Source organism: Rhagoletis pomonella, unplaced genomic scaffold, assembly GCF_013731165.1.
Source record: "Rhagoletis pomonella isolate Grant_MI unplaced genomic scaffold, Rhpom_1.0 Rhpom_scaffold_00002, whole genome shotgun sequence".
Taxonomy (NCBI): domain Eukaryota; kingdom Metazoa; phylum Arthropoda; class Insecta; order Diptera; family Tephritidae; genus Rhagoletis; species Rhagoletis pomonella.
Genome location: NW_023458556.1, coordinates 56,793,929 through 56,814,453, shown reverse-complemented (window position 1 = coordinate 56,814,453; position 20,525 = coordinate 56,793,929). Strand labels below are relative to the sequence as shown.

The window sequence follows — 20,525 nt, the reverse complement described above, 5'->3', positions numbered from 1 at the left end:
TGCCACTACTCTTTTATTTTTTTTTTACTTTTATTTATTTTTTTGTTAATTAATTCTTCAGAAACTATCAGGCTTATCGAAAAGTCATGTACATATACACGGTTTTTGGAGAATTTTATTAGCTTTCATTTGCAGTATTTCGTTTTACGATTACATATTTAATTGGCTCGTAAGATATATATATATGTAGGTGATTAAGTGGAACCACTCTTTTTTTAAGCTGAATAACGGTAAATTGCAAATATCTCGAAAACGTATAGATAGAAAAAAAAATTAACTCAATATTCGGAATCACCGAGCAATTCTACAAGCGAATTGGAAAGGGGCAGCCATAGAAGGTTTTTGTGTTAAACCAGTGTTATTTACCGTCCCTGGTAAAAACATGCTGTAAGGGGTTTTTTTGTTATTAGGAATCAATTTCTGCACTTATCATTTTCTCAAAACTTTCACCAGCGGGCGCAACAGTGAATATTTTCACATTTTCTTCGAAACCTATTTTATCAAATTGATTTTAGACCCATGGTCTTTTCGGCAAATTTGCTTAGAATTATATGTAGTAAAAAAATTGGTCCGCCCTAATGTAGATGCATATGTATGTAGGTATGTAGGTATGTATGTATATTCGATACTTATTTACCGTACTAATATTCAACATTTCAAATTGAGATATCAGTCTTTAAACAGTAAATGTATCTACTAACTTTTTACTGGCACTGAAATCAGTGGAAGTGTTCTCACAAAGTGTATTTGACACACCATTATAAATATTTTTCTCTAAATTTTATTATCTACTCTCATTGCAATTAACTAAATGGTAGTAGTGTTGCTGCAACAAAAACAACAGGCTTTTATAACTTTCGTATATGTATATGTTTATATGTACATATGTACATATTTATGTATGCATGTGTGCTCACTTGAGAGTGTATATAGATTTGTAGATCGGTTTATCTACGCGTGTGCTATATAAAAGTGACACACAAGCCGAAACTGTATGTTAAAAAGCCAAAAGGTGTGCACGTTGTTTTCATGAGGGGCAAAAGTGTGAAATTACTTAACATCATTTCGTTTTTTGCATAAAATTGTGTTTTTTTAATTTTTTTATACACTTCGTCCCAACAAACACAACAAATGAGATTTTTAAAGTTTTTCTGAAATAATCATGATCAACAATAAATTGCAATATATTAGGTACACAATTTTGTATTCTACGCTTTCTCAGTCACAGTGCGTAACCTTAAACTGAGAATCTTTGGAATAAAAGCACTGTGCACTTTTGCGGCTAATGAAACACAAGCACTTAACTTAGCTGTCGTACATCTGCACACCTGCACAAAAGCAAACATAAAGTTTGTACGTTTAAAAAATAAGGGATTTTAGAATTTTATATGTACAAATACATACGTATGTATTTTTCAAATGCCCTTGTCTAATAAGAAAATATTCATAAATTCTTTGTGCTCAAATTGAAGTTTGCATTTTATGTTCTTTGTATTCTCAACGTAATTTTTTTTTTTTGTTATTATGAAAGTTTCTTCAGTGTGCCCGCTGCCATCAGGGTACGATACGTTGAAAAATCAATGAATGGCAGCAACAAAAACAACATGCTTGCTAGCGCAGAGGACAGCAAAAACACAAGTGGCAGTAGCAGCAGCGCCGACGTCTGCGCAAGTAAAAGCAGTAGAATAGTAGTTGGCCACAGTAAAAATAAAAAATAGAGGAACTATGAATTCCAAGTCGAAAAACTGCTGAGACTCCATATGCATACATACGTGAAGTTACTAGCCAACGTGTATACATATGCATATACTATTTCGTGGCAATATGCATACATAAGCACAAATTTTGCAGTCAAACTCTTAAGTTATCCATCTGTGTAGATACTCATTAATATAGCATTTTTCTGAACTTGGATTGAAAGTGCACACCTTCTCCTTTAGCAATAAAAATAATACCTATCTTGACCGTTTTTAAGGCACATGCAGTAAACGAAAAAACCGTGCAGTCGCAGCAGCGACTTTGCGCTGCACGTCAAGGCACGACGTCGGCGATGGCGACGGTGGTTGCTGCTGCTTTTGCTACTGTTTTTGCTGCTGTTGTGGTGGTGGTGTAACACTCGAATAAGAGAACTCTGTTTTTATCCAATTAAAAATTCTTATATTTTCTTATTAGACTTTGCAAATTCACTTCCGTCATGCAATTTATATAGTTTTATTATAATACGTTAATTCAAAAATAAATATAACTTTGGATTTGTGCTGTAATTACATTTAAAATGTTGTAGTTTCGCCCGTAAGCGGATTATTTTAGTATTTTGTGTTCTTTATACACTTATTTTTTTCTTTTTATACTGCTCATCCAACCACTTTTTTTGCTTTTTCTGAACTTTTTAAAACACCGCGTCAACCAAACGTTTTTTCACGACGGCGTCAACATAACTAATACGGGCAAAAGTATTTTAAGTTCGGCATCAACACCATCCACTTAACTGGGCGTTCCACAGTCCACGCATGTCATGTCCACAAAATTCTGATAAGCATGAAGTTGGCTTTGATTGTCGAATCAGCCTTTGTCTTCCAATTAGAAAACTGCTGTTTTGAGTAGATTTCTTTTAAGCTGACATTCGTTTATTCAGTGTTGCATTTTTGTCCCTAACCGATTCGGCGGTCGGGACTATCGATAGAGGGCAATATTTTTTTTTCTGAAACTATCGATAGTCTGTGGAAAAACACCTCATTTTGAAAAAAAAATAAAAATTGTGAGCCATCCTTAACTTTCTGTCTCCACAGGCAAAAGTTTTTATATTAATAATGTTATCGGCAAAATTTTGTCAACCGCATATTGCTCTTGGCAATCAATAAGTATCAGAGCTTTAATCTTGATAAATATTGCCAGCAATTTGGTACTTTGACACCTACATTTGCGCAATAACTTCGTGGCGGCAACATTAATGATATTCTGCCTTATCCTGAGCTTCGCCTGAAAAAAAATTCACCCGAAAATTTGTCATCCGCCCATAGTAAAACCATGGAAACCAAAAGTGAAAAGTGAACCGGTTCAGGGAAAATGAAACTCATGATAAGGGTGATTTTAATATAAAAGGAAAAATTGAGCTGTTTTCTATTAAAATATTAGTTATTATGTACTAGGGTGTGAAATAGCATATTTTCCAAATTTTGTAAGCGATTAAATCCGGCAAATCGTGGATGTTTTTGCGAAACCGCCCATCGACCAATCGCAAAATCGTTGCACCGTTAATCTTCTCTTTTGCCAGAGTGCCGGGCCACTTGCTAAATTCGGTGAACACCTCTATACCTTCTTTGATGTAATTTTTTGACTGCTAGAAATTTCGGAAACGCTGCCAACTTCACACTAGAAGTGGAGAAAGATTGATGTTTGCTAACAATCACGGTGGAGAGAATACAGAAGGTGGCGCCGATGGCAATACCGCTAATAGGCTCTCAGTGAATTTGACAGAATCAGCTGTTTTGCTGACGTCACAGTCGAGTTGGCAGCAGTAGTGATGTGCTGAGTCAATACTTTTAAGTATCCAATACTCTCGATACTCGGTACCGAAACATTTAGGTTTCGAATAAAAGCGCACATAGGCCAAAAATATGGAAAAAACGCCTATCAAAACCCGAATGTAGGAGCCAATAGAGCTTTTAACACTGATGCAAATGAGAGATGTCGGTTCGAGGCCATAATACAGAGAAACTCTTACTTGATTGAAGCATTTTTGTTCCAGCTAAATAGGACGATATCATTTTTGTAGGCCTGGGGCAGATTCTGTAACCAGTTAGCGACAATTTTCGTATCGGTATCGGTTTTGTTAACGTATGAAATATTTTTACGTCAACAAGTGAGATATCGATCCGAAACTTGTCGTTAACTGGTTACAGAATCTCCCCCCTGAAAGGCTGCTTCATCCGTCAAAGTATTTTTCTTGAACCTTGGTCCGACTAAGGTCAAAACTGATAAAATAATATATCTCTGTTGCGATAAGTTCACGTGGTTTAGCCGATATCACATAAATTAGTATTGAAAGTTTTTTCTTGAAAATGCATATAATGGCGAAGATTTAATGTTAGGAATCAGTGTCGGGTACCGATAAGGAAGTATTGGGTACCGAAACCTTTTTTAAGTATTGGGTACCGACAATTCAGCACATCACTAGACAGCAGTTTTATTTGCCGCTCTCAGTTATCAACTCTACGGTGACGTCATGCCAAAACAACTCTCACGAATTCTGCTGCAATCGACGCAATCTTGTATTCTATCATTCTTGGCTAACATCGATTGTTCTCAATAAAAATAGGGCTTTCAAAGTCGAAGTTAAGTTATTATTGGGTTAAGATAACCCACTAAAAATTATGTCCAAAAGCCGCAACTAGCTTTAGGTATGAACTTAATTTTTACTATGAATACGACCCAATAGGTTTTTAATGTATGTTTTTGCAAATGAAATTAACCAAAAAAAATTTTTGTGGAGCCATTTCCTTCCATATAAGTAATATACATCCCTAATAGGAGCCATATTGGGCTAAACATGCAGGGTTTTCAAATATCTCGCGGAAGTTTCTTAAAAATTTATTGCAAATATATGGGCAAATCTCCGGAACTGTGTGCTTTTGTGTCACTCACCTTTAAGTTAATTTTATTAATGTAATTTTACTTTTTATAAAAAACTTGGGTCATTTTGATAACAAATGTGACGTGTTCCTGTAACTTATTTAATTATTTTTATTTTAATAATGTAATTTTAAGTTTTATAAACAATCAAAATATTTAAAATAACCATTTTGAAGGTCGGTTACTCAATGTCTGGTTAACGCTAATCTGCGGTTAAACATCGTTATCGACGTATTCGACTCCATGCATATAACAGGGAGTCGGTACCTATGTTTAACCGGAGATTAGTGGTAACCAGACATTGAGTAACCGGCCCTGACTGCCGCACTCAGAGTCGTTTAATGATTACTTAAGGTATCCCTCAGTAACGATTTGAAAAAATTACCTCTCAGAGTCAGTTAATGATTCGTTAACGGCATTTAATGAACATTAAAGTTAAGTAAACAAAAACCTTTACCTAACTTTTTAACGAATGATTTTGAAATTTTTTGTTTGTTTTCAATAAATTTCAATTTCGATAACGTTGCTGTAATAGTAGCAATGGCCCAGTGAGCAGAGCACTTTCGTGCTATTCAGGAGATCCGAGTTCAATCATCGGCAAGAAATTCTTTTTAATAAAATTTTTTTCAAGTTTTATCGCCGAAAAAATTCATATTTTTTATTTTATTTAACGTTTGGAAATTTTTTTGATTCATCTTTTTTCTTTTACTTTCAGCTTCCCAAATTTTTAGTTTCTCCTGTTTTAAAAAGATATTTTTTTCTTTTCGTTTAGTTTTAAGAAAACTTATTGCTAAACGATAAATATAATAACACTATTAGCACATCTTTCAATTACTCATTCGAAATACAGAAAAGAGCTTGCAAGATAGTTGCCGAAATATATTGCTGTGTGTGAATGCGACGGGCAACAGCAAAAGAGATATCGCCGATAATAAGCAACACGAGTTGCCTTGTCTGAACGCAGGTTATTTTCTAGAAAAATATCGATATTTTGATATATCGATATTTTTTACCCAATCCTACCACATTTGCGAGTAATTTTTCAGACGGAGAAAGCCTGCGAACTGTTCTGTAAAAAATAATTTATGTACTTAAGGAATTGTATTTTTAATAAAAATTCAACAAAAGTGTTGCGCAAAGGTATATTTCACTATTCGTAAAAAAGAAAATCAAGTTTAAATAGCTAATAAATGAATTAAAAGCGTAGTAGCAAGGGTTTGAATTTATTGATTTTCTTCCAATCGTCGTTCCTCGGTGATTTATCTAACCTTGCCCGAAGAAAAAATAAAAACTAACATTTCTAGTTTGTATTCATTGTACGCAGATTACTACCTACATATTTAGTCTGAATTTGTAAATTTTCATTTTAAGTTAATAGAAATGCGTTATAGTCTAATTGGCATTAACTGCTTTATAATGACATCATCACCACTGAAACCTTGTTTGCATTTCCCTATTCCATGCAAGCATTTTAATTATTTCTCTTTCATTGCTCAGCAGGCCAAAACGAGTAAATAAAAACCGCTGCAGTTAATACAAAGACATCAAAACAACCAACTTCAGCATGGATCGCAAAGCTGAGCTGGAACGTAAGAAAGCCAAGTTGGCAGCGCTTCGCGAGGAAAAAGATCGGCGTAGGCGTGAAAAGGAAATGAAAGATATGGAAGAGGCTGCTGGACGTATAGGTGGAGGCGTTGGCATCGACAAAGATCAGAGGAAGTAAGTGAAATTAGTTCGAGAGGATTTTTGGAATGAAATATGTTTATACAAATAATATCCCCTTTAGAGATTTGGATGAGATGTTATCTTCGCTGGGTGTTGCGCCCGTGTCAGAGGTATTATCTTCCTTGTCTTCGGTAAACTCGCTGACATCGGACAACTCCAATACTCAAACACCAGATGCAAGCTTACAAGCGAATATGAATGGCGTTGGGTTAGTGTCTCATTAAGCATTAAAATACCGGATAAACCTTAATAACTAATTTTACATAATTTTTAATATTTATCTACAAGTGGTCCCAAAAAGCAGCCCTTAAACTTGAGCGTGTATAACGTACAGGCAACCAACATTCCACCGAAAGAAACGCTAGTCTACTCAAAGCAAACACAAACGACTAGCAGCGGTGGACACGAACGTGATGGTGGGTACTATAAACATATTACTTAGCATTGGTTGTATTCGATTAGTTGATGTTTTTATTGTATTCGATATCATCATGCTGATAAAAATTAATGCCTGCAATTCTTAAAACTATAACAAACTGTTAAGCGGCAATTATTGTAAGAAATCGAAAGATTTTATTTCCAAGAACTTGTGTATTAGCGTTTTTATAGAAAAATCTAAAAAATGATGAATGTAGCATGTACATACAGAGTACATAATAAAAAAATGTCCTTTATTCAGCGGAAATAAACTCTTTTGTAGCCTTCCAAACACTTGCTTTGGACAAGCTTCATCCGACTACATAAAATAAATGCTAGTATTTGCCAATGCGGTACCTACTATACTACATATATATAATATGTCATTTCATTACAAAAAAATATATTGAAACACATACATACATAAATGCATAAAAATTTGAATGCGTGCATGTTTTGCATACTCAATATTCATTATATTGTATTTTGTACGCATATATATTGCTATGAAACGCATTATTCGATATAAAAACACTGTATGTGCTTAAAATTTCGAGCAATGCTGTGTCACATACTTACATACACGCATAATCACATTCACGTTCGGCTAATTGTCCAGTAAATATTGATTTCCCTCCTCCCCACAAATTACTTGTATGAAAAAATCGATCTTAACAAGAAAATCATAATGAAATAAAATAACAAATACAGTTCTTTCTTGCCACTCCTCACCTCTATCAGGATACATGGAGGATTGGTGGAGACCACGCAAAGGTACTGCTATTTATTATTTCAGCAACACCAAAATTAAAAGAACATTTTAGAACTTTATAAAAATTCATTTGCGAAATTGCTTTAAATTTTTTTTATTTCTCATATGCACTAATTGGCTATTTATATACATATGTACTTCGTAGTGAGTGCACGTGCAACAATGGCCAGCTACCTCTCACTTTTTTTATCTTTGAAAACTCCCACGCAACTCCTTTTCTTAAGTTATCATGTTTGAAGCTATTTATATTTTATATTTCGAATTTTCAGCGGCTTTATATACTTATATAATTTTATAATTTAAGTTTTTCTATTATACATTTATAACTATCGTAAACTATGTGGCTAATATTGTTTTTTATCTTTTTTTGATTTTGATTTTAGCTCATGCCACGGATTATTATGGTGAGTTATACCTCTTTTTTTTAATAAAAATATATGTTTAAGAATGTATAAATATCTGTGTGTTTTTCGAGTGTATAGTATTTTAGATTTTTTTCTTTTGTACTTTCATATATACATACTGATATCTATATCTAATTAAAATAGCATAAATCTTTCTTTCATGTAACAAAGTGATTTTCTTCCTTTAAAGTGAATACATACTTATGTACTTAAGTCGTAGATGTTGTAGCCGAATAATTTTGGTTTCGTTTCTTTTTTTTTACTCCTTTGTGCAAATGGAAAAGCCGCTTGCGGCGTCGTCTTCTCCAATTAAGACAAACATACTTATTTTTAAGTTTCGCCTGTATAATCGATTCACATTATAATTTTTTCTCCACCCATTTTATTATTTCGATTTGGTAAATCGACGAGATATTCGCTGTTTATGAGTTAAAAAAGTAGCCTAGTAGACATTGAAATTTTTATATATTTCAGTTAGTAATCGGAACAATAATACATTCAGTTTCAAAAATAAATCATACATAAGTATATGTGTGTAACATAATGATAATTTCACATATAATAAATATTACGGCAAGTTCAGTTTTTTAGTTCCTTATTGTAGATTTTTTTTCCTCGACCTACAATCATACAAATATCTTCATTTCAAACAAATATGTTAACATTTGCTGGAAGGGCGATGATTATTCATTATGTTTGTGTGCATTTAATAACAGGTGTATATAGTAAATTTTATTTTTCAAAAATGCATGCTAGCTTCGTAATCTCCATACATATTTTTAAATTAAATATTCAAACAAAAAAGAAATACTCCCGAAATAAGTAAAAGACATTTTATTAACTAGCGGACAATTATCCCGTTCTGTTTACTTCAAAGCATTTATTGGAATGCTTTAAGCCATCATATAACAAACATGCATATATATTTTTCACAATTAAAAAAAAAAAACTTGTATCGGTTGTGTCTCCTATGAATTTGGGAAAATCATAATTTATTTAATTTGCATTTGGACTTAATGAAATTTTCTATAAAATCCTTTAAAAACCAAGTGAAAAATATCAAAAATTTACTTCAATCATCTTTATTCTGTATATTTTTCAAGACGAATACAATCTAAATCCGGGTTTAGAGTGGGAGGATGAGTTCACAGGTAGGTAACATCTGCTCCAATATTTTATGACAGTAGCGGAATCGACATGAAGCAAAATAGGAACGTAAAAAAATTATCTACAAAAACAAAAAAAGTATAATTATTTTTTTTTTAACTCTATTCCAACAAAATACGGTTTTATATACATAAAACAAATAATGCCTTGGATTTGTAGTTGTCCGTTTTCGCGAAGTTTCGTATAAAGTTTAAGGTGGCTGAATTGCAACAAAAAAACGAAAGGCTTACCATATACTATTATGCTAACTGCTTTTAAGAAATATTTGTAAAAATGTGTAATCCTTGATCTGTATGTAACCTTTATGTCCTGACCCAAAACAATCCTAGACCATCTTTTCTACTTTCACATAAGCTGCATTCTGTATATGTATGTATCTGTCATTTACCTACAACAAATAAACCCTGTGTTCAGAACTGCATCGAGCCAAAGCATCAGTCTCTTTTATTACTTAACTATAATTGATGAAAATGTCCAATATGCGCAACCACGGTTAAATGCCGAATTCGAATTTAATTGCGCAAATATGGCATTTCCATCATTATAGTTTCGAAACAAAATACATTTCTGAACACAGCCATATTCTCTCATTATTATTAATAAATAATATTCATGCAGCGCATATCTACATATTAACTTTTGTATTTACGAACTAACAAAAAAAAAACACGGTAAATAAAACACATGACGGGAGTAAAGCATGAGAGCTTAGGAAATTACTTTGAACGAATGGAGAGTTGATGAAAAGGAAAATGAAACGTTTTATAGAAAGTGATTATGCAAAAGATAGCTTTACCAGTTTTTAGTTTATATTATTCATACATAAACTAAATTTACACGCTTTGCTTCTGCACCATTTGTTTTTGTATATACTACTTACATACATACATACGCGATGCCGTTATTAACGTAAGACTCCCAAATTTAAGCCGTTTAGAAATGTTTTTTTTTTTTTTTTATTACTCCTTATTAAATTAAAAAGTGTTTTCCTAGAGATACGAGACTTATTAGAATCTTTAAAACATCTCGAAAGATATCATTTGTAACGTTGAAGTTATTTACTTTTGCTACAACATATCCAATATGCTTTAGGGATTTTTTGGATTGGTGAGGACAATATGCGTTATTTAAATTGTTCAGTTGCGAATGAAGGAGACGAAGAAGATCGGTGTCAACCCATCACAGGAGGCTAGTATGCATGCGTCTTTGATGATTCATCAGAATGATTTAGTTTTGAGATTTTCACGCTCAAACTTTAAATGCATTTGTACCAGACAAGGTTTTTGCTCAGAGTAATACTTGATCGTTTATATGTTAATACTTGATTTATTCGATGATTAGAGGTACTTAGCTAAGAATAAACTATGCTTTGAAATAAATAAATTCACAGCCCTAGTGAACCCGCATGGCATTAAAATGCCGAATATAACATAAAAACTGCACCAAATGTTAGTCAGAGTTATAAGCGATCCGAGTGCCATTTTTATATTCTCAGTAAAGAGAGCTATCGCATAGTATACCCCCTCTAATTTCATCAAATTTCAAATCATCACCGTGTACTTTTAAACAAGTTCCAATTTTCGAAAATAACGGTGCAAATCTAATGACTATCACAAATAATGCATTCTCGTATAATATACATATATACTTAGTTAGATCGATATGACTTTTGGAAGAGGTGGCCAGCTTAATGAAAGATATTTTCAAACTAAAGCTTTCATAAATCTCTTTTTGACGCTCATATATTAATACTTCATAAAGCTTGTGCAAAAGTTAACTTACAAACAGGTGGAAATCCACTTATAAAGTAGTTTAACACTATCTCAAATCAATCTTAAATTACGTATATATTTCAATTAAGTAAAGAATTAAGTAAAATTTGATTTTTCAAACACGTGGCAAACCCCCCAAATAAAGATCAGAAATAAAGCCTTTACCAGCCCTTATTCGATTGATATCTATATTTTAGTAATTCATCTAACTTAAAAAATTATTTGAATACAACTTTTTAAACGGGTGGCAAACCTCTTCAGACATCCCCAAAAATATTCCTAGTGTCAAAACTAAGGATGTGCGATTAATCAATTAAAGGAACAAGCTGTTTAATGGAAACCTGATTAATTAATTAATAAAATAATAATAATTTTTGATTAATCAGAGTGATTAATTTCTCGATTAATTACATCTTAATTAGGATGAACCTAATAAATTTTATTAATCAGAAAACTGATTAGTCACAAGCTGATTAATCAGAGACCTGAATAATTGCTGCTATATTTTATTTATTTTTTATTTTTTTCATAAGCAACAAAGTAAGGTGCTCGTTTTGGCGTTTTATTTTTGTTAAAACGCAAAAAGTTGTATTATTTATATTATAAAAACAATTCATTTACTTTGAAAGCAAAATCTAAAGAAATGAGCAAAGCTACTCAGGTTTAAATTAATTTTTTATGAGTAAACCGTAATTACTAAGGTTCTGGTAAATCAGAATCTCATTAATCACGTTTTTTTGTTTAACCAGGATTATGATTAATTAAAGAATCAATTAATCGATTAATCGTACTTCCCTAGTAGAAACTAAAGATTTCTGAACACTCTCTTGTTTGACATACATATTTAATATCTATTTGATATATGTACCTTCTGCATAAGCTTCTCAAATATCTCCTTCATCTGACATTGTGATACATACTTCAATTAATTAATAATTTAAATTGGATTCGATTTTGTAAACATAAGCCAACCGCCTAAATATAGTTCAGTAATAAATCATTTACAAACCCATTTCGATCCCAATATTTTAATAATTTACTTAACTATAATAAATTGAATTAAACATTTTTAACGGGTAAACGGGGTCTTTAAACGGTTGAAAAATATTCTGTCTTTAATCAAAAGGTTTCTTACTACTCTATCCTTTGATAGATTTTAGTACTTCATTGTGTGGTTGTAACGCTCTTCAAAATATGTCCAAACTAAAACCTTTTTAAACCGTCGGACACACCTATACTGTGATGAATATTTCACATATCTAGTTTCCCTAATAGCAATTGAGTTTGATTTTTTAAACAGTTGACAACCCTCTTACGTGTACTAAAAAATAAAACCTTTTCAAAACGATTTCCGTTGATAGCCATATTTTACTTTAATTTTTTTTTATCTTATTTAATTTGCATTTAATTTTTGAAATGGGGGCAACTCTTTTCGAAAAAGTAAAACCTTATTGCACATTATCTTCTTTAATCACCTCACTTTTGAAAATCGAACGAACGGTGCAGTTCTAATGACCTGGACAAAAACTCCCTTCGCGTATTACGTATATAGATTAGTCAATAAACATTCATATAAGGAGCAGTTTCCCGAATCCATTGTAGTCCGATTTAACGTGAATTCTACGAATATGTTATCACTCTGACTAACTAGCATTTCCAAGTCATCGATTGCTTTTTAAAAGAGCAAGCCTTATCTAATTCTTTTCTCATTTTTCCTTCATCGGGTGCTGTGAATACACAAAAACGCCTTCATGCTTTTAACAGATATACTAAATACCTTCATTCTTTATATATATACATATTTTTGCGCTTCACCTCACATCTATTTTTTAAAGCAAAATGTTTAAACACAGCATTTTCCCTTCAAACGCTTACTTTGGTTTTTCTTCCACTTTCCACCAACCCAGAAACAGGATGAGCACTGCCGCATAATTTACATGCAAATACAAATGTATACATACATACTATATTTCTTAATGTCATACCGAAATAATTTTAGGATATACATATAATACAGTTATTTGAAATATAAATTGGGTGGAGAAACGTGAATATGATAAGTGAAATGAATAATGTACTTTAAATAAATGTTATAAATAAATAATTAATTCTTTTATGAATCCTCAAACACACACTTTTACAGTTATTTTTAATTGGCTCTTGTGTACAATATTGATTATATAACCAAATGTGTAAACAAACGGCAAGGACTTGCTGTGTATAGTTGTGTTTTTTTTCATTTTCATGTAAGCATATTACACTATACACCTTTGAGAGTGAAAAAAAATTAAATCTTTTACAGCATCTCAAAATCGAAATGATAAAATTCACAAAAAAAAACAAAACAAAAAATAATCTGCATATAATGTGTAACTAACCTCATTGCATATTTGTCTAAAATCTTACACCCCAAAACTCACCCTGATAACTGATAACACCTAACACACATACATAATTGCAAAATAACTAAGATGTGTATTTTCATTTGTTTTTTTTTCTAAATGACTGCAATTTTGGGTCAATTGATTATTGAAAGATGATAAAGTGGAGCGCTTTATCTGCAAAAGTCCACGAAATTTTCCAATCGAATGAAAATTTTTGTAAGACAAATTTATATTTTTTGATTAGTTTTCAAAAGCAAAACAGCTTAAGCTAATTTCGCTAATATGTATATTTTCTAATGTTTTATGTTTAAATAAATAGTCCTACGGTTTACTTAAGTTCACAGGCGATTCTTAAATTTAAAAAAAAAGTGGAAAAGAATTTTGTCTATTGAGAATTGATTTTTAACTGAGGTAGTAAATATACTACGCATAGGCAATGAAACTGCGCATTTTAGAAGCTGTCACAGTAATTTCGTAATTTTCAACTTGTTTAAAAATACACTGCGTGACATAATTATAAGACTGCCACATATTAACAAGTTTTAACTATATATTTTTATATTATTTAATTTCAATTATTTTCTTATATAAATATAGAATGAACCTATAACAAACACCATACAAATCGACATTTAAAATTTTGTGCAAAAATTATAAAGAATTTTTGGAAAAGTTTTGTGTATGCACTTTTTAGCCCATGCAATTTTAGCACAATAAAGTGCGAGTTTAATTTTTTGTTGACGGTGTTATTCATTTTCTTCCATATAAAAAAAAATTTTCTAACATACCTACTTTCTATGGAAGAAACTGAGTGACACCGTTGTAGCCAAATGAAGATTTGGTGAAAATTCGCTGGATTTTTATAATTTTGGCACAAAGTTGGAAATGTGATTTGTATGGTATTTAATGAACTATATTTTTATAATAAAATAAATGAAAGTAAATAATATAAAAATAGTCTAAACTTGTTTATATGTGGCGGTCTTATAATTATGAAACGCAGTGTAAATTGTGGTTCAGGTAAAATACTTTTTACCGTTAAAATTTCGCGACATCACGACAATACGACCTGTTCCGATCGATATCTTGCCAAACCGCTAAATGTCAGAAAAAAGTTCTTCAATACATAAATTATCGCATACTTGTATAAAAATACCATATATATATAGAACATGTATAAAGTATAACTTCGTCCATTGTTGCATTTATCATCCATTTATATTATTATTACATTCCATACATACATACATATATTATTTTTCAAAACACACTTGTATTTCGAGGCTTATATATACCTGCTATTTCTCTTGCGTTAACCCTCATTTAACCAGCACGCTAAGCCTTTACCACCATCATTTGACATTTGACTGCAGTCGCAGTAGAAAGAAGACAAAGCACTGGAGCCGAGTGATAAGAGATGCGTATATACTACCATCTGGTAGGGCTAAGGTTCAGTCCCTGGTCCAAACAACATTCAAAGAGTGTAAAAGAGTTTTGTAATGGCGGTCGCCATTCGCTAGGGGCCTATTTCATAAAAGTGACAGGTACGACTATTGTCGACTTTTATGATGATACTGGAATATTGCCGACAATTGTCTGGCAAATGTCACTCCGAGGAAATTGTCGCTACAACTGCGACAAAACTAAATACATAGCTCCGTCGGAAAATTTTCACAGGAGTATTTTGTAAATTTGTTTATGTATATGTTAATTGCGCACATTTGATTACTTTTCAGTAATTTGAATCAAGGCGAATTCACCTTGATTTGAATATTTCTAGAAACTAAAATAATGCAAATACAATTATTACATACAAAAATTCGTACGACTGGCGACAATTTTAAAACTGACGAACGACAATTTTGTCACTTCTTCAATGGAGTGTGTCATGAAATCGAAACGATGGTGGCATTTATTTTTATGAAACAAAACACAAAACTGCCGAGTTGTCACTGACAATACGGAAAATGCTTGTCGTGACGAATTTGCCACTATCTCTTTTATGAAATAGACCCCTGGCTATGTTAAACCTCCGAGAGCACTTCTGCAATTGAAAAGTTTGCTATAAAAGCATTGGCGTGCAAAGGCACACAGATAGTTTGGACCGTAGACCGTGTCAGCTGTCACGACCTACAGTATCGGTCATATCTATAGCACGCCATTTCAAAGTGATATTGTGTGCCACTTATGTTTATTTATTTATTTTTAAGAATTTTCAATTAAAATGCAGTTCTTTCTCTAACAAAACCCACATAAACCCAAGTTTAAAAACTTATAGAACCCTACAAAAAAGTGCAACAAATTTTCACCTAAATTTCAAACTTTTTTCTCGGAAGTGTTTGAATTTTTCTGAATACACAGTTTTATAGCCCAATCAATTTTAGTCTGACAATGTGCAAGTTTCAAGTGGCTAAAAGTTACCGCTGATTTTTTAGAATTTTTTTCGCCAAGGATGTTGCGGTTTTCTTCCATGTACAAATAAATTGAATTTATTCATTATATGGAAGCCAATGCGACAAAAAAAAATCTAAAAAATTAACGGTAATTCGTAGCCACCTGAAATTTGCACATTATCATACTAAAATTGCAGGGGCTAAAAAACTGTGTACTCAAAAAAATTCTATCCCTTCCGAGAAAAAGTTTGAAATTTAGGTGAAAATTTGTTACACTTTTTTGTAGTATTCTACAAATTGTTGAACTTGGGTATAAATGGGGTTTGTCCGAGAGTGAACTAAATTTTAATTGAAAATTCTTAAAAATAAATAAATAAACATAAGTGGCACACATTATCACTTTGAAATGGCGTGCTATAGATATGACCGATACTGTATGTATCTAATGTAATTCTCGTGTTAACGAAAACTCACCACCGTATGACGGTGACGTTGTCGTTGGTTCTCTATATATCTATCAACAGCAATTTCGTATGTTGATACAGACTTCAGGTATGGAAGAGCGCTCCGTCGCTGGCTGGTGGAGCTTTAACTATTTTTTTATCCATTTTGCCCTGATCCACTTAAAATTCTGAAAAGTGTTTCATGACTCTCTCACAGAGAGAAATACAACTACAACCACATGGAAGAAAAGTCTAGGACTACAACGATGAATCCGCCTTTATTCGGGTAGCAAAATGTTTATAGGGCAGACTTCAGTCATTGAAAGATTGTAGATAAAATTTTGTCTTATGTTTTTTTCATCCCTTTGAGTCTTAACGAGTTTTATGTATAATGAAAAAGCTAAAATGCTTACAAAAAAATCCTCTATAGCCGAAAAAGCCATATCCAGATATTACGGTTGTTTTTAATCGAAAAAAAGTAAAATCATACACTAAAAACAAACGAAATCCAATAACATCGTGCGATATAAAAAAATTTTAAAACATACGAAACAATCAATATATCGAGCCCCAACCGCCAAAATAACATAAGCGACATTTTTTTTTTCAAAATTTTCGTTTTGATGCAGAAATATTCTTGGAGGCTCTATATGCATTTCTGCATCAAAAAGAAACTTTTTAAAAAAATTTCGCTTGTTTTATTTTGGCGGTTAGAGCTGACCGCGGAAAAGACCAGTAAACCTAGTTGACGGCGAATACAGACGCTTAAAATTATTTTCGCGGTCAATCATGTTAGCGGGTGTTTCAGAGTTGAAGTGACAGTCCTTGGCCTGGTATAAATCTATCACGTACTTGTAGGTACAAACCTAGGTTGTCCAAAAATTTTTACTCAAAGACTATTGAGTAGGCCGAAAAAAAACACGAATTCTCTTAATAATACGTTTGTGCTTCAAACTTCTAGAGATGAAGCCTAGAAGGAGTGTCTTAAAGGAAAAAAGCCAATGTTAAACACTTTGCTGATAAATAAGAAAAAAGAAATTAACATTTGTCGCATATCGATTGACTAAGCTTGCTATTCTGTTGTACGGTCCATATGCGATATAGTTCTGGTTAGATTGCGTAACATCTAGTAGTCATCTCGATCGAAGATCAACTCTGATGCCGATGAACCTGAGCTGCTTAAGTATTTCTGGGAAATAGTATCAGCCCATTTACGACCTTACACAAAAGGATAGATCCTGCTGTATAGAGTCTTGGATGTTGTACCTGTGCTATATGGCACTCGTATTCACACAGCTTGCATTTTGATATGTATTTGCATATGTACATAAATGCTACTTTTCTGATACTTTCTAATATATGGTACATACGAGTAGATACTAAAAAGTAGCACGTAAGAGCGCTGTTAGAATGCAGTAATCACATTTTCGTGGATTTCACGAAAATCGGAGTACCATAGATTCAGATAGATAAGCCCAAAATTCCTAATCAGTGGATCCTTGGCAAACACTGACACACCTTCGAGCGTACTTCAATCACGAAACAACTTATCTACCATTCACAGGCGCTTCCTCCATTCAATTCAATTTTATTTATTTCAATTTGAAACATTATTGTAATAATGTTTTGATGATAAGTTGAAGATGCACACCACACATTAGATGAATGGCTCGGCGAAACACTTTGCAAAAATGTGAGTGCCAAATATTTTTGTATTACACACATGCTGCGAGGTAAAGCTGCATCCGTCACGAATTGGAAAGCAGAATTTTGAATCAAAGCGGTATATTGTATCAAAAAGAATGTTATTCTCGTACTGTTAAATTATTAAAAATTCAGTAGCTTTACAAAAAAAGCTATATATTGAAAATATTAATGTAAATATGTATGTATGTATGTTTATCACGCATAGACTCACCAACCGCACTAAAAAATCGTTCATTGCCCTCACACAGCATTTTCCGCACGCATTGCAATCAAAAAATAATAACATTATTAATCATTACTTTAATTCATAATGTGCAGAAAAGCCAATTGTAAAATTTTTTCCAAAAATGCAATATACTATACTTTTTTATAAACTGCCGCGTCTAAATGAAACTAATGCAAAATAAAAACGAAACAAAGCCAATTAAGAAGCAAAAACGTAGAATTGTTCCTGTTCTGTCGATTGTCATGTTCCTCTAGCTGTGTTAGTTTTATACCTTAAACAGTGCTTGCATTTGATGCCCAAGGAGATGACGAAGAAAGCTCTCTACCACACTTGGATCATGGTTTCACCTCGAAGTTACCCCCTGGCTACTTGACGCACGGTTTACCAACGGTGAAGGATGTGGCACCCGCCATAACACCACTAGAACAGAAAAAGGAACAGGAAGAGAAGAAAGAAAGTGAGTTAAATTAATTGCAGAAAATATACAAATTCTTTACATAGGGTATATGAAATAATATCTTTATTATTTACTACTCCCGCCATCCGCTTTAGTTAAGGAACTTTCGGAGGAGCAAAAACAGATGATCATACTTTCCGAGGACTTCCAACGGTTTGTGTTGCGCGCAGGTCGTGTTGTTGAACGCGCACTCTCCGAGAATGTTGATATTTATACAGACTATATTGGCGCTGGCGACAATGAAGACACCAACGATGAGCGATCACATGCTCGCCTCTCGGTGAATCGTATTTTTTACGATGAACGTTGGTCGAAAAATCGTTGCATCACGTGCATGGATTGGTCTACACATTTCCCCGAACTGGTGGCCGCTTCATATCACAACAACGAGGAGAGTCCTAATGAACCGGATGGTGTTGTTATGGTTTGGAATACCAAATTTAAAAAACAAACACCTGAAGATATTTTCCATTGTCAAAGCGCTGTGATGTCTACGTGCTTTGCCAAATTCAATCCTAATCTAATATTGGGTGGTACATATTCGGGACAAATCGTGTTATGGGATAATCGCGTACAGAAGCGTACACCGATGCAGCGCACACCACTGAGCGCCGCTGCGCACACACATCCGGTCTATTGTTTGCAGGTTGTTGGCACACAGAATGCGCACAATGTTATTTCCATTTCTTCGGATGGCAAGTTGTGCTCGTGGAGCTTGGATATGTTGTCACATCCTCAAGATACATTAGAGTTGCAACAGCAACGTCCATCGAAATCGATTGCAGTTACTGGTATGGCTTTCCCGGCGAATGAGATCAACAATTTGGTGGTGGGCAGTGAGGATGGTTACGTGTACTCAGGTAGATTGTTAATTAGACAAGTACCTCTTTAATATTTCACACCAAATGCTAGACTATTTCTATTAGAAGTTGTTTTTATGTCAGCAAATTTATTTTTTTCCCCTATTTACATAATTTTATTTCGTTCCAAATTATATTGTATTTTAATCTGTACATAATGAATCGCACATTCTTTACTTCCACCTTTCCAGCTTGTCGCCATGGTTCACGCACGGGCGTAAATGATGTCTTCGAAAAACACTTGGGTCCAGTAACAGGAATCTCCACACACTACAACCAATCGTCGCCTGACTTTGGACATCTTTTCTTAACTTCCTCTATCGACTGGACAATTAAGTTATGGTCTCTAAAGGTTGGTAAAACAGAAATACATATGCCATTAATTTTTCGAATTCGACCAACCAATTGCAATGCTTTTCTTCATTTCAGGACACTAAACCACTATATTCTTTTGAAGACAACTCCGATTATGTCATGGATGTTGCATGGTCGCCCATTCATCCAGCACTTTTTGCTGCTGTCGATGGTAGCGGTCGCCTTGATTTGTGGAATCTTAATCAGGATACCGAAGTACCCACAGCATCAGTTTTAGTTGAAGGTGCGCCAGCGCTTAATCGTGTATCGTGGACGCCGTCAGGTTTACACGTGACCATTGGTGACGATACGGGCAAATTGTATATTTACGATGTTGCAGAGCTTCTGGCGCAGCCATCACGTGATGAATGGTCGCGCTTTAATGCGACACTCAATGAGCTAAAAATGAATCAAAGTGATGATGTTTAAATCAAATGCTTATTCATATACGAACGGAGTTATGATAGTTTAATTTAAAAAGACTTAATTGGTATTTTACTACTATGGCAACTTAATGCATATAAAGAAACAGTAATAAGCACTGCGATGCGTTTGAGAACATTAGCAGCAATTTCAGAGGCGAAATCGTTAGAAATTCATTTAATGAACAAATATGATTTGTATTTTTTTACCAAAATAAGTTAAAAGATTTTTTTATATAGTAATCTAAAACATCAAATGCTTATTTTACTTCTCGATGTAAGATGCTCACACTTTTTTTTTTTGAAGCAAGGAGTGCTTGAACACCTTTAAACTTAGTATTAATTGATCTGAATTTGCTAATGTCTCGAATCAAACTGTGCTTTGGTGGT

The 20,525-nt window shown here is 33.1% G+C and overlaps 1 protein-coding gene across 13 annotated transcripts; it reads left to right on the top strand.

The window, feature by feature from the left end:
* The first annotated feature begins 5,660 nt into the window (after positions 1-5,660).
* LOC118733855 (cytoplasmic dynein 1 intermediate chain) lies at positions 5,661-20,312 on the top strand. 13 transcript variants are annotated; one of them, XM_036463449.1, is made up of 11 exons: positions 5,661-5,772; positions 6,133-6,351; positions 6,419-6,565; positions 6,646-6,773; positions 7,486-7,548; positions 7,930-7,950; positions 9,054-9,101; positions 18,344-18,499; positions 18,595-19,359; positions 19,551-19,711; positions 19,789-20,312. In XM_036463449.1, the coding sequence occupies exons 2-11, from the start codon at positions 6,197-6,199 to the stop codon at positions 20,140-20,142; spliced, it is 1,998 nt and encodes a 665-aa protein (XP_036319342.1). In that variant the 5' UTR covers positions 5,661-5,772; positions 6,133-6,196; the 3' UTR covers positions 20,143-20,312. The 13 variants fall into 13 exon arrangements, with proteins under 13 accessions (XP_036319342.1, XP_036319347.1, XP_036319346.1 ...); XM_036463454.1 differs by having other exon boundaries at positions 6,130-6,351; positions 7,516-7,548; positions 18,347-18,499; XM_036463453.1 differs by having other exon boundaries at positions 6,130-6,351; positions 7,516-7,548.
* Positions 20,313-20,525: the final 213 nt, after the last annotated feature.